Source organism: Panulirus ornatus, chromosome 46 (genome assembly GCF_036320965.1).
Source record: "Panulirus ornatus isolate Po-2019 chromosome 46, ASM3632096v1, whole genome shotgun sequence".
Lineage (NCBI taxonomy): Eukaryota > Metazoa > Arthropoda > Malacostraca > Decapoda > Palinuridae > Panulirus > Panulirus ornatus.
In genome coordinates, this window is record NC_092269.1 from 28,929,516 (window position 1) to 28,943,566 (window position 14,051).

Sequence of the window (14,051 nt, forward strand, 5' to 3'; positions counted from 1 at the left end):
ACCACTCACCACCACAGCAACCACTCACCACCACAGAAACCACTCACTACTACAACAACCACTCACTACCACAACAACCACTCACTACCACAGAAACCACTCACAACCACAACAACCACTCACCACCACAGAAACCACTCACTACCACAACAACCACTCACAACCACAGCAACCACTCACCACCACAGAAACCACTCACTACCACAACAACCACTCACCACCACAGAAACCACTCACTACCACAACAACCACTCACAACCACAGCAACCACTCACCACCACAGAAACCACTCACTACCACAACAACCACTCACTACCACAGCAACCACTCACCACCACAGAAACCACTCACTACCACAACAACCACTCACAACCACAGCAACCACTCACCACCACAGAAACCACTCACTACCACAACAACCACTCACCACCACAGAAACCACTCACTACCACAACAACCACTCACAACCACAGCAACCACTCACCACCACAGAAACCACTCACTACCACAACAACCACTCACTACCACAGCAACCACTCACCACCACAGAAACCACTCACAACCACAGCAACCACTCACCACCACAGAAACCACTCACTACCACAACAACCACTCACCACCACAGCAACCACTCACCACCACAGAAACCACTCACAACCACAGCAACCACTCACCACCACAGAAACCACTCACTACCACAACAACCACTCACCACCACAGAAACCACTCACTACCACAACAACCACTCACAACAACAGCAACCACTCACCACCACAGAAACCACTCACTACCACAACAACCACTCACTACCACAGCAACCACTCACCACCACAGAAACCACTCACTACCACAACAACCACTCACAACCACAGCAACCACTCACCACCACAGAAACCACTCACTACCACAACAACCACTCACCACCACAGAAACCACTCACTACCACAACAACCACTCAAAACCACAGCAACCACTCACCACCACAGAAACCACTCACTACCACAACAACCACTCACTACCACAGCAACCACTCACCACCACAGAAACCACTCACTACCACAACAACCACTCACCACCATAGAAACCACTCACTACCACAACAACCACTCACAACCACAGCAACCACTCACCACCACATAAACCACTCACTACCACAACAACCACTCACCACCACAGCAACCACTCACCACCACAGAAACCACTCACTACCACAACAACCACTCAACACCACAGAAACCACTCACCACCACGGAAATCACTCACCACCACAGGAATCACTCACAACCACAGAAATCACTCACAACCACAGAAATCACTCACTACCACAGAAACCACTCACCACCACAACAACCACTCACCACCACAACAACCACTCGCTACCACAGCAACCACTCACAAGCACAGCAACCACTCAACACCACAGAAACCACTTACTACCACAGCAACCACTCACTACCACAGCAACCACTCCACCACAGCAACCACTCACTACCACAGCAACCACTCACTACAACAGAAAGCACTTACTACCACAGCAAGCACTCACTACCACAGCAACCACTCACTACCACAGAAATCCTCTCACTACCACAACAACCACAGCAACACCACCACATCAACCACCACTGACCATGGAGTTCTCGTTGATGGAGTCGATGCCCATGACAGTAACGTGGAAGTAAACCCTGGTAGGGCGACCTTGCTTCTTGGGCGGCCGCATCTTGTCGTAGTCCTTCGGGTTCTCCGGCAGGAGGTCCTTGAAGCTGAGGACCCCGCCACTGTCGTCCAGGCTGCGTGGGGCAGGAGGAGAGAACGTTAGGCTTGGGGTGGGGTGGAGGAGACATGTGATGGGGAGGGAAGGAGGGAGAGAAACCGCCGGAGCATGAAATGGGGGTGAGCTGTAAGAAGGGGAGGAGGGGGAAGGGAGATAGATAGGTAGATAGGTACACAGATTGATAGATCGATGGATAGATAGAGATAGATAGCTAGATCGATGGATAGATAGAGATAGATAGATAGGTACCCAGATAGATAGATCGATGGCTAGATAGAGATTGATAGATAGATAGATAGATAGATAGATAGAGAGAGAGAGAGAGAGAGAGAGAGAGAGAGAGAGAGAGAGAGAGAGAGAGAGAGAGAGAGAGAGAGAGAGAGAGAGTCTAGGGTAAACCCCCACCATCCAAGACTGTGACCTTGGTGGGTGGGGGGGGGGGGGAGACAGTAGGTGTCAGGTCAGGAGAAGAAAACAAATAGAGTGAGGAAAAGAGAGATGAGGGAGGGATAGGAAAGGAAAGAAAAGGAAAGATATGATAAGAGATAACCGAGGAGAGGCGGAAGATAAGGATGTATCGAAGGCTTGTTGTGGGGATGATGATGATGATGATGATCATTATCATACATCAGGATAGGGAAGGGACTGACCCTTCTAGAGTTAATTCCATGCAGTTAGGCCCCTCCCCCCAAAAATACCCTGACCAAGGTCAGCTCTTGTGAGAAAGGCCTCTCGTGCAACGTATGTTAAAGACGACGTGCTCTTCCCCTGCCTCGGTCAATGACCTGTATAGTTGATATGGATCAAACAGAAAAGACGTGTCGTTAAGAGATGATCCATTACCACTGACCTGTAGTTAGGTGATAATCACCTGCACATGACGTATAGATAAGAGATAATCACTTAAAGAAGTTGAGATAATCACTTACAATACAAGGCGTCAACAGATAATCACTTACAATGGACGTATAGTTAGGAATTAGAGCTTAGAAAAATACGTTTACATAAGCTCAGTCACTTACACGAGACGTTTGGTTAAAGTGAAACACTTAGAAAAGACGACAGGTTGATATCAAGGATTTAGAAAGCATATGCAGTTAACACTGTGCATTTACAAAGGTGTTTAGTTGAAAATTAAAACTTAGAAAAGAATTGTTGTTGATTATAAGTCAGCAGTTGAAATAGACATAATTAAGATGATTAAGACAAGATAAGTGTCATCGAAAACACACCTTTATGAAGATTTGCACGATAAGGGAGCACTGACATCAGAAATTGCAATATGATCAATGTTCCATATCTATATTGTAGACTTGAGCGAAAGAAGTGATTAAGAAAAGATACTGTTATATTTCTTTCTTGTATCTCCCCTGATGATGTGATTATTACACGAAAGTGCACTTGGGAACTTGTCCTGTTTCATTATCCCCGTGGAATCATAGGAATATATATATATATATATATATATATATATATATATATATATATATATATATATATATATATATATATATATATATATATATATTCTTTATTGAATTAGGAAAATAACTTTGCAGTGTCAGAAAAGCAGATTTCAATACAGCGTCGTACTTTACCTCTGCAAGATAAGAGGTCAATCCTTCTCCTTTTTACGACAAGAGAAACGTTACACATCCTCCATGCGAATATTCCTCCCTCACAGATAACACAGGGAGGCCATTCCAATATAAGTATTATGTGTTGGGGAAAGATTGGCCACCTCTCACATGAGCTTAAAATGTATCTTGCAGTTAGTGTTATATATATATATATATATATATATATATATATATATATATATATATATATATATATATATATATATATAATATACCTGGTATGTCTTCCTGTAGTTGTCTACGACCTTGGTATATCTTTGCTGATCTGTCGAACTTCCTATCTACTCCAGTGTGTTCGCCTTATCTTTCTTTCTCTGTCTTGTGTGTGTCTCCATATCCTCTCTCTCTCTCTCTCTCTCTCTCTCTCTCTCTCTCTCTCTCTCTCTCTCTCTCTCTCTCTCTCTCTCTCTCACCTCTCTATCTCTCATCTTTTTCGTGTAGCATCTGTTTACTTGATGGTGACAAGATGAGAGCGGATGAGAGAGAGAGAGAGAGAGAGAGAGAGAGAGAGAGAGAGAGAGAGAGAGAGAGAGAGAGAGAGATGAAATGAGAGAGAGAGAGAGAGAGAGAGAGAGAGAGAGAGAGAGAGAGAGAGAGAGAGAGAATTGTCACCACCTCCCCCTACCCCCCTCCCCCCTCCTCCCCTCCACCGGACAGATCCACCTGGCGGGATGTGAGCTAGCTCCATGGGGTAGACGCATATGGGCCCCACCTCCCCAAGACCATGGTGTGGCGAGGGTCCCCCACACGATCGCTCGACCACAGTAGGAGAGACTCGGCCAGACGTGAGCGAGCCAATATAAGACTTGTGGCTACTGCCAAGTCTTGAGAAGATGATCCCATAATAGATAATTGCTATGATTATCATGACGACGTGGATGGTTATGATAATGATAGAAGATGAAGAGTAATGATAATGATAATGCTGTTAATTATAATAATGATTATATAACAAAGATAGTAATAGTTATAATGATAATGATAATACTAAAAGGCTCGTAGAGTCTCCCAAAAAGATTCGTTCGGTTCAGCATCCTTCGTCACGTGTCAAAATGCGCATCTTGTCTGATCTGATCGATGTGAACATCCACCTCTGTTGACATGGCCAATCCCAGCTGAGACTCGTAAATGCATCAGCAAATATTCCCTGGGCAGTGTGGTGCATCAGTGTCTGGACTCTGGCCAGCCCTTCATAATGATACCTCCTCTACTATCATAAGGCTCTGGAGGGTGTGTGGACCCTGGTCGGCCAATCACAAGGTTCTGGAGGGTGTGTGGACCCTGGTCGGCCAATCATAAGGATCTGGAGGGTTTGTGGACCCTGGTCGGCCTATCATAAGGCTCTGGAGGGTGTGTGGACCCTGGTCGGCCAATTATAAGGATCTGGAGGGTGTGTGGACCCTGGTCGGCCAATTATAAGGCTCTGGAGGGTGTGTGGACCCTGGTCGGCCAATCATAAGGATCTGGAGGGTTTGTGGACCCTGGTCGGCCTATCATAAGGCTCTGGAGGGTGTGTGGACCCTGGTCGGCCAATTATAAGGATCTGGAGGGTGTGTGGACCCTGGTCGGCCAATTATAAGGCTCTGGAGGGTGTGTGGACCTTGGTCTGCTAATTATAAGTCTCTGGAGGGTGTGTGGACCCTGGTCGGCCAATCATAAGGCTCTGGAGGTGTGTGGACCCTGGTCGGCCAATCATAAGGCTCTGGAGGGTGTGTGGACCCTGGTCGGCCAATCATAAGGCTCTGGAGGGTGTGTGGACCCTGATCGGCCAATTATAAGCTCTGGAGGGCGTGTGGACCCTGGTCGGCCAATTATAAGGCTCTGGAGGGTGTGTGGACCTTGGTCTGCTAATTATAAGTCTCTGGAGGGTGTGTGGACCCTGGTCGGCCAATCATAAGGCTCTGGAGGTGTGTGGACCCTGGTCGGCCAATCATAAGGCTCTGGAGGGTGTGTGGACCCTGGTCGGCCAATCATAAGGCTCTGGAGGGTGTGTGGACCCTGATCGGCCAATTATAAGCTCTGGAGGGTGTGTGGACCCTGGTCGGCCAATCATAAGGCTCTGGAGGGTGTGTGGACCTTGGTCTGCTAATTATAAGTCTCTGGAGGGTGTGTGGACCCTGATCGGCCTATCATAAGGCTCTGGAGGGTGTGTGGACCCTGGTCGGCCTATCATAAGGCTCTGGAGGGTGTGTGGACCCTGGTCGGCCAATTATAAGGCTCTGGAGGGTGTGTGGACCCTGGTCGGCCTATCATAAGGCTCTGGAGGGTGTGTGGACCCTGGTCGGCCAATCATAAGGCTCTGGAGGGTGTGTGGACCCTGGTCGGCCTATCATCAGGCTCTGGAGGATGTTCGGACCCTTGCTAGCCCTTAATAATGCTTGTCTGTCATAAGGCTTTGGAGGTTGTGTGCACTACCCTGGCCAGATATTGATAACGCTTAACCCTCTGTTGTTAGGTTTCATAATGCTTTCATAATGCTTCACTCTATGTTATAAGGTCTTTAAGAATGTGTGAACACTTGCTAGCCGCTCATAATGCTTCACTCTGTATCATAAGGCCCTGGAACACGTCTGAACCCTTGGCAGCCCTTCATAATGTTTCACTTCCAATCATAAGACTCTTTTTTTCGGATTGTACCCCGGGGAAACCCCCCCTTCTTAATGCTTTCTGGGGTATTATAAACTTAATGTTTTAGGATAAAAAATTTTAACCTCTTTTAAAAAAATAATTTCCCGTAAACCTTAAAATTTTGTTCAACCAGAAAATTTTATTTTTAAAAAAATTTAATATATTTTAATATATTATAAAAAAAATATATATAAAATTTTTTTTTTTTTTTTTTTCCTTTTTTTTTTCTTTTCCCGGGCGCGGTCCCCCCCCCTTTCCAATTTTAAAACCAAGGAAACAACGAAAAAATCCCAAAAGCCCAAACCCCCCAAACACATGTTTTTAATCCCTACACACGAAAATATCCCAACCTAAAACACCTTTCCGGGTTTTCCCCCCCCAGACCCGACCAAAAATCCTTTTTAAATCCATTTTTCCCCCTAAGGTTCCCCTTCCCTTTCCCCTCCCCCCCTTTTCCCTTTGGTCCTTTCCCTCCTCTTTTCCCCCAGGCCCAAAAACCAAAAAACCCCCCCTTTTTCCTCCCATTTTTTTATTTCCAAATTTTTTTCCCTTTCTTTTTCCTGTTCCCCACCTCCACCACATTTCCCCCTTTAAATTTTCCCACCCCTTTCCCCCTCCATGTGCCCAAAACCCTTTCAAAACACCCTTTCTGATCTCTCAACCACGCTCTTTTTATTTCCAAATCTCTCTTACCCTTACGTTACTTATCGATCCCAAAACCCCCTCACAAACACATTGTCCCCAAAATTTCATTTCCGCACATCCATTTCCCCCTGGCACAACTCTATCCCTATACGAATTACGAAATAAAAAAAGGGATTTTGAACGCGCACCTTCATAGAAAAATACAAACCTTCAACAGCCAGGAACGAACCCGGGGCCCCTGGTGAGGGCAGGCATGCTTTAACCCCTAGGCTTTGGGACTGTAAAATAAGGGAAAAAACTATTCGAAATACTAAGTACTCGAATACCCTTCGTCTTTACAATGGTGAGCAACGGGGTCTATACCGGTTATTTTCCCAACAGACGCACACGCCAGTGATAGCGTTTTTCCGAACCTAACAAAAACCTATAATACAGTCCCATAGCCTAGCGGTTAGCATGCCTGCCTCTTGCACAGGGGGGGCCCCGGGGTTTGATCCCGGGGTGTTGGAGGTTTGTATGATATATATGTATAATATTATTTATATTAATATTTTATTAAAAATAAAAAATTTTATTAAAAAAAATAATATAAAAATTTAAATTTTAAATAAAAAAATTTTAAAAATTTTTTTTTTAATTTAAATTTAAAAATTTTTTATTATTAATTATTTTTAATTTAAAAAATTAATTAAAAATTTTTTTTTTCAGGGGGAAAACCCCTTTTTTAACCCCCAATTTTTGGCGTCTTCAAGGTTTGATTTTTCCCTTAAAGGAAAAAACTTTTTTCCCAAAAATTCCCCCGTTGCTAAAGGGGTTTTTATTAGTTAATTGTTTTTAATTTTTTAAAAGGGTTTTAAGAAGTACTCAAGGGTTTTTATAAGTAAGGTGTACTCAAGTTGTTATAATACTGTGTGTACTCAAGTTGTTATAAAAATACTGTGTGTATAAGTTGTTATAAGTATAGGGGTATCAAATTGTTTTTTAAAATATTTTTTTGGGTTTGTACTCAAGTTGTTTAAAATATGTGTGTACCAAGTTGTTAAAGTCTGTGTGTACTCAGTTGTTATAAGTACTGTGTGTACCAAATTTTATAAAATATTTTATCAAGTTGTTATAAGTACTTGTTTTTACTCAAATTTTTTATTTGTATCATTTTAATTTTTCAAGTTTTTATAAGAATTTTTGTGCCTCAAGTGAAAAAATACTGTGTGTCTCAAGGGTTTTTTAAGTATTTGGGGTACTCAAGTTTTATAAGTATTATGTGCACTCAAGTTGTTAAAAGTACTGAGTTGTACTCAAGTTGTTATAAGTATTTATGTGCTCTCAAGTTTTATAAGTACTTGTGTACTCAAGTTGTTATAAGTACTGTGTGTACTCAAGTTGTTATAAGTATTATGTGCTCTCAAGTTGTTATAAGTACTGTGTGTACTCAAGTTGTTATAAGTACTGTGTGTACTCAAGTTGTTATAAGTACTGTGTGTACTCAAGTTGTTATAAGTACTGTGTGTACTCAAGTTGTTATAAGTACTGTGTGTACTCAAGTTGTATAAGTACTGTGTATACTCAAGTTGTTATAAGTACTGTGTGTACTCAAGTTGTTATAAGTACTGAGTGTACTCAAGTTGTTATAAGTACTGTGTGTACTCAAGTTGTTATAAGTACTGTGTGTACTCAAGTTGTTATAAGTACTGTGTGTACTCAAGTTGTTATAAGTACTGTGTGTACTCAAGTTGTTATAAGTACTGTGTGTACTCAAGTTGTTATAAGTACTGTGTGTACTCAAGTTGTTATAAGTATTATGTATATTCAAGTTGTTATAAGTACTGTGTGTACTCAAGTTGTTATAAGTACTGTGTGTACTCAAGTTGTTATAAGTACTGTGTGTACTCAAGTTGTTATAAGTACTGTGTGTACTCTAGTTGTTATAAGTACTGTGTGTACTCAAGTTGTTATAAGTATCATGTACATTCAAGTTGTTATAAGTACTGTGTGTACTCAAGTTGTTATAAGTACTGTGTGTACTCAAGTTGTTATAAGTACTGTGTGTACTCTAGTTGTTATAAGTACTGTGTGTACTCAAGTTGTTATAAGTACTGTGTGTACTCAAGTTGTTATAAGTACTGTGTGTACTCAAGTTGTTATAAGTATTATGTGCTCTCAAGTTGTTATAAGTACTGTGTGTACTCAAGTAGTTATTATAAGTACTGTATATGCTCAAGTTGTTATGAGTACTGTGCATACTCAAGTTATCATAAGTACTGTAAGTACTTAAGTTATAAATTCTGTATGTACTTAGATTGTTTGAAGTACTTTATGTACTCAAGTTGTTATATGCGGTGGATGTACTTAAGTTGCATATGTGCTCAAGTTGCTTAGAATACTATATGTGGATGGCTGGTTGGTGGGGGCGGGGAAATGGTAGTTGTTGGGGATATTGTGGTGGGTGTTGTGGTTGTGGTGGTCGTCGTGGGTGTAGGTGGTTGCAGTAGGAGAGATGTTGTAGGTATAGGATGACGGAGAATGGTCGTCACGCCTGGGTTGTAGAGGGAGTAGGTGAAGTGGAGTCGTCCTGGTCCCCCATCACTCGGGACAGAGGACATTACACTTGGCGCCAGGTACACAACGACCCGCTGGTAAATCGAAGTTCTCCCCTGGCGGGCAGGAGAAGTGCAGAGCCTCGTCGGCCATACCCTCCTCCAGGCAGATGTAATACTTGTTGCAGTCTAGAGGGTCCGGGATCTCATAGTTCTTGTAGAAGCAGAAGGGAAGACACAGGTTCTGGCAACAGTGGGAGTCGTCGGCGATGCAGCTCTCACCGTCGAAAAAGGGCCTATCCGGTGGACAGTTCAAGGGGCCTTCTATCTGGCCGGGGACGCAGAAGTAATATTGGTTGCAGTTGAGCGGGTTGCTGATAATATCATACGTGCCATTGCAGGTGATGTGACAGTAGACAGGGTAGCAGGAAGGTATGCAGTCCGCGCCGGTGACGCAACTCATGGATTCGGGGTCAAATACATGACCGCTCTGGCAGGGGATAGTGTGGTCTGAGGGCATGCCGTCCTGTAGGCAGAGGTAGAACTGCGTGCAGTTCAAGGGGTCCTCCACGAAAGCGCCTGGTTGATAACTGGAGCAGTCTGGCTCACAGGAAAAGCAAAGGACGGGGGTGGACACCACCTGTGGAATACAAGGATTCTTAAATGGTCTATTCGTATGTGTGTGAGTCTGGCTGTCACAAGGCGGGTGGATGGATAAGTCGTCCCCACCATTTTATTTTTATGTTGAAGGCTCCAGTCACAGACAGAAGTCCACATCAAGGCCGGGTCTTAACTGAGATATAGAGAAGATTATGAATGGTAAAAAGAAGAGACAAAGGGAAGTACTTACGAATTTTGGAGAAAGTGACAGACCTGTCTTTTAAAATGTACCAGCTTATAGTTTTTGGGAAAGACATGGGAGGGTAGAGAGTTCCAGAGCTTCGACGTGTAAGGAAAGAAACAGGTATCAAAACGGCCCACCCTTGAGCTGCCAGAGGCCACACGACAATCATGTGACGCAACAACTAGACGAGTATTGCGTGGTCTAGCTAGTGGTGGGGGGAAACAAGCGGCTCTCTAACCTCGTCTTTTCAGTACCCAATGCTGTACGGAGTATTTGCTCACTTAAAGAGTATCTAAACAAGATCTTGTCAAGAGGTATCGCTTACGCGAGACGCTCACCGCAGGAAGATTTAACAAAGAAAGAGTGTTGTGAGTTATGTGTTGTCAAGTGTTATGTGTGTGAGATGGAGAAATTGTATACGTTTTGTGAACTGAACGCCAGCGGCCCATGTGTAGGTACGGCAGGGAGAGGAGAAAACTGCCTAGACCAAATGAATGAAACTTGACAGCCACTGATGTGCTGGCTCACCATACACGGACGCACACATTCGTCAGCGACTGGGCATATTCGAGTTCATGACGGTCACACGATGGCATCGTTAACACGTAGAGTGAGAGTGTTAGAGAAAACTCTCTCTCTCTCTCTCTCTCTCTCTCTCTCTCTCTCTCTCTCTCTCTCTCTCTCTCTCTCTCTCTCTCTCTCTCTCTTTCTCTCATTGGGAGAGATCCAACTGGTCCAGAGAACGACAAAAACACATCCGGTGTTACCTAAGGGGTTAGGACTGCTCCTGTCTATATACGAGGTCCTTTATGTCTTAGGTGAGAGTCAGGAGGGGAGTGACTTCGCCTCGTTCATATATACACATATCCATGTACGTAGAACTTAATCGTGTACTGTACAGTTTCATTATAAGTAAGAACAGAATGAACAGACTACAAACCGTCTCTATATCTTTTCGTGTGTCTGTGAGTCTGTGGGTCTGCTTGTCTGTACGTTTCGAGGGGGACAGACGTGCATTAAGAAATCAGTTGTTCTTGACTGCGTGGCTGGGGAGTGGCATATGGATAAATCTTCCTGACCATAGGGGGTCTCCAACGGCCTTTCGTAAAAGCAGGTCAGCTTGATGGAAAGACAAAAGCCTCCCCCAAGCAAACAGGGGCTTAGAGACAGTCCCACACTGAATCAGGGAACAAATTTTCAGTGTAATAATGTCCACTTGTGATACCACTGGTGTGATATTGGATCCACTAGATTATAATGACTAAACTTATTATCAAATAGGGACAGGAAATATGCAGTATAAATGATGGCTTCAGTAATCACTGTGGAGGTGTGGTTCAACTGCGTTTAAAGATAAACTAGAACTCTCTTCCTTTTAAGATAAGAAGCCCTTGCTCAACCAGAACGAAGGTTCGTCAAACGGGCCTCACCGCCAGGAGGAAGAGAAGGTGCAGGAGGCGAGGCATGGTGGAACAGGAGGGGCAGGTGATCCAGCTGATGGACGGGTAGGTCTGGGTTACTGGTGGCCAAGCAGGACTGGTCTGGTGGTGGCCAAGCAGGACTGGGCTGGTGGTGGCCAAGCAGGACTGGTCTGGTGGTGGCCAAGCAGGACTGGTCTGGTGGTGACCAGGCAGGACTGTACTGAAGCTCCGGCCGCCTATGCACCTTCACATATACCCTGACACTTATCACAGGTGGTAAACCCCGCTGCCACTGCAGGGGGGAGGAACCCATTGTTGCTCAGCCACTGCAGCAATATAATCTCCCTCTCAGACTCCCCACTCAGAAGAAAATCCGTCTGTGAGGCACTCACTGCCTCCCTCAAGTATCACGAGCGAGTTACGTACTTGGGGTACTCTACCTGGACGGAAAGAGGCATGGAGTCTTGCACATAATTGCGTCGATCGACGCAAATCTTAAAGATCATCAACCACACACAGGCACACACACACACAGACACACACACACACACACACACACACACACACACACACACACACACACATGATTGTCGTATCTCCTTATCATAGCACAGCTGATAACAACCTTGCACTCTGTCTCAACTCCAGCCTTGTGTATGGGGGAGGGACCTTGGCTTCCATCTCGTGACTCGCCAGACAACGGAACACAAAGATGAGGTCACAAATCTGAAGGAGATTCTCGCCCTGATCTACTCCGACCAGATAACATAGACTGTTGCCGACACTGACCTGGCCTGGGTGTAGAGGAGGCACGAGAGCGCCAGCAGGAGACGGTGCAACAAGACCGTGTGCCCTGCCCGCCGTCCTCCCATCTTTACTCCTCCGTCTCTCAGGGCGCTGAGGGGGTCCTGCAAATGGGCGCGCTGTGGGGTCTCAAGGCGGCGCTGGGGGTACGCTGAGGCTACGGCAAACCACGGGTTCCTGTGAGAGAAAGAGAAAGGAATTATTGCTGAGAGAGAGAGAGAGAGAGAGAGAGAGAGAGAGAGAGAGAGAGAGAGAGAGAGAGAGAAGATAGCTTTAGTCGCTATCTGTTTTTGACATGTATGGTAAAGATTTTCACGTCCAGATAGATATCAAATGTGATCCAGTAGCATCATGTGTTATCGCAGCGCATGATAGCGGAGCAAGGAAGGAAGGAAAGAAATCTGCCGCTTTATTGATCGTACGTCGCTGACCTATGTGTAACGAATCAGCTGAAAGAAGAGGAAGATAATTACGAAAGTCACATTTCGTAATGATTTTCCGATGTGAACGGAGCGTGTCGTAATGTGCATCCGTCGTCAAAGTAACATCTCACACACCCGTCGTCCGGCAGAAGGTGAATCCCTTTACATTCCTCCTCTGCCCCAACAGAAGACCACAGCGTCCGAGGGTGGGAGGGTGAGCATCTTCGGAGGGGGGGGGGGGGTCATTCGTACTGGTTCAGTCTTCATTTCCTCACCAGGTCAGGTACCAGGTCAGATATCAGGTCAGGTACCAGGTCAGATATCAGGTCAGGTACCAGGTTAGGTACCAGGTCAGATATCAGGTCAGGTACCAGGTCAGATATCAGGTCAGGTACCAGGTCAGGTACCATGTCAGAACTTTTCGACAGTTTGATCTTTCACAGTCTTTCACATTTTCGAGTTCTCTCTCTCTCTCTCTCTCTCTCTCTCTCTCTCTCTCTCTCTCTCTCTCTCTCTCTCTCTCTCTCTCTCTCTCACTCTCTCTCTCTCTCTCTCTCTCTCTCTCTCTCTCTCTCTCTCTTTATATATATATATATATATATATATATATATATATATATATATATATATATATATATATATATTCATAATACACATTATTGCACTCATTTCTGTAGCATGGGAGCGTCAGAGAGGTGTCAATATCGACCCTGCCTCGCGTGACCCCCTGACTACCTCCCTCCCATATCATTTATCTGGTCATCTGTCTGGCCACGTACCTGGCTGCGAGCAGGGATGGTTCAGCTTTAGTGACACTCACAAACTGGGTTAGGTTAATACTCTAGTCTGATAATGAGGCTTCCTAAGCCCAGCGTAGGACAAGTTTACCTTCGTATAACACAGCAATACATTAGAATATGTTGAGAACTGTGTTAACCCAGCATGTCCCATCTTATCATAGCCAGCGTGATGTCTGTTAACTGTAAGGAGCTCCGTCTCTTAACAAAGCTAAGACTACAATAACCTAGTCTCTATTCCTTTCCCGACCACAGCACATCATATCACAGCCCAGCTCAACATAGCATGGAGGAGGAGGAGGAGGAGAGGCAGGTCTTGGTTGATGGTCACAGATCAATAGACGAGACAACCGAGGCTTCGGTAACCACACAGCAGCAACACAGGTCGATGCTCACTGATGGCATCTTCCTCGTTCATCTCCACTTCACCTTGATATCCTGGGTTTCCCGTCCGTCCATCTTCTGTTACTCCACACCAACTCTCACATCTCTCCTGTTTCACGTCTTTATATATATATTTCATCTTTCAAACTATTCGCCAT

The 14,051-nt window shown here is 44.7% G+C and overlaps 2 protein-coding genes across 2 annotated transcripts in view; both read right to left on the reverse strand.

Annotated features, from left to right (window-relative positions):
• LOC139763178 (glycine receptor subunit alpha-4-like) overlaps positions 1–14,051 on the reverse strand; it is a 143,749-nt gene that overhangs the window by 32,174 nt on the left and 97,524 nt on the right. Inside the window, exons 2-3 of the mRNA XM_071688896.1 lie at positions 12,276–12,467; positions 1,631–1,790 (exon numbers count right to left, since the gene is read on the reverse strand). Coding sequence (XP_071544997.1) covers positions 1,631–1,790; positions 12,276–12,358 — 243 coding nt within the window. The 5' untranslated portion in view covers positions 12,359–12,467. The remainder of the gene's footprint in view (positions 1–1,630; positions 1,791–12,275; positions 12,468–14,051) is intronic.
• LOC139763176 (peritrophin-48-like) lies at positions 8,700–11,730 on the reverse strand. The gene is made up of 2 exons (XM_071688895.1): positions 11,496–11,730; positions 8,700–9,861 (listed from the first exon to the last, which is right to left on the reverse strand). Exons 1-2 carry the CDS (start codon positions 11,529–11,531, stop codon positions 9,268–9,270), a joined length of 630 nt encoding a protein of 209 aa, XP_071544996.1. The 5' UTR covers positions 11,532–11,730; the 3' UTR covers positions 8,700–9,267.

Coding starts and splice junctions, on each gene's coding strand:
- LOC139763176 (XM_071688895.1), bottom strand. CDS start 11,531: ATGCCTCGCCTCCTGCACCTTCTCTTCCTCCTGGCG. Junction 9,862..11,495: donor ACCTTCTCTTCCTCCTGGCG/GTGAGGCCCGTT, acceptor TGTATTCCACAG/GTGGTGTCCACCCCCGTCCT.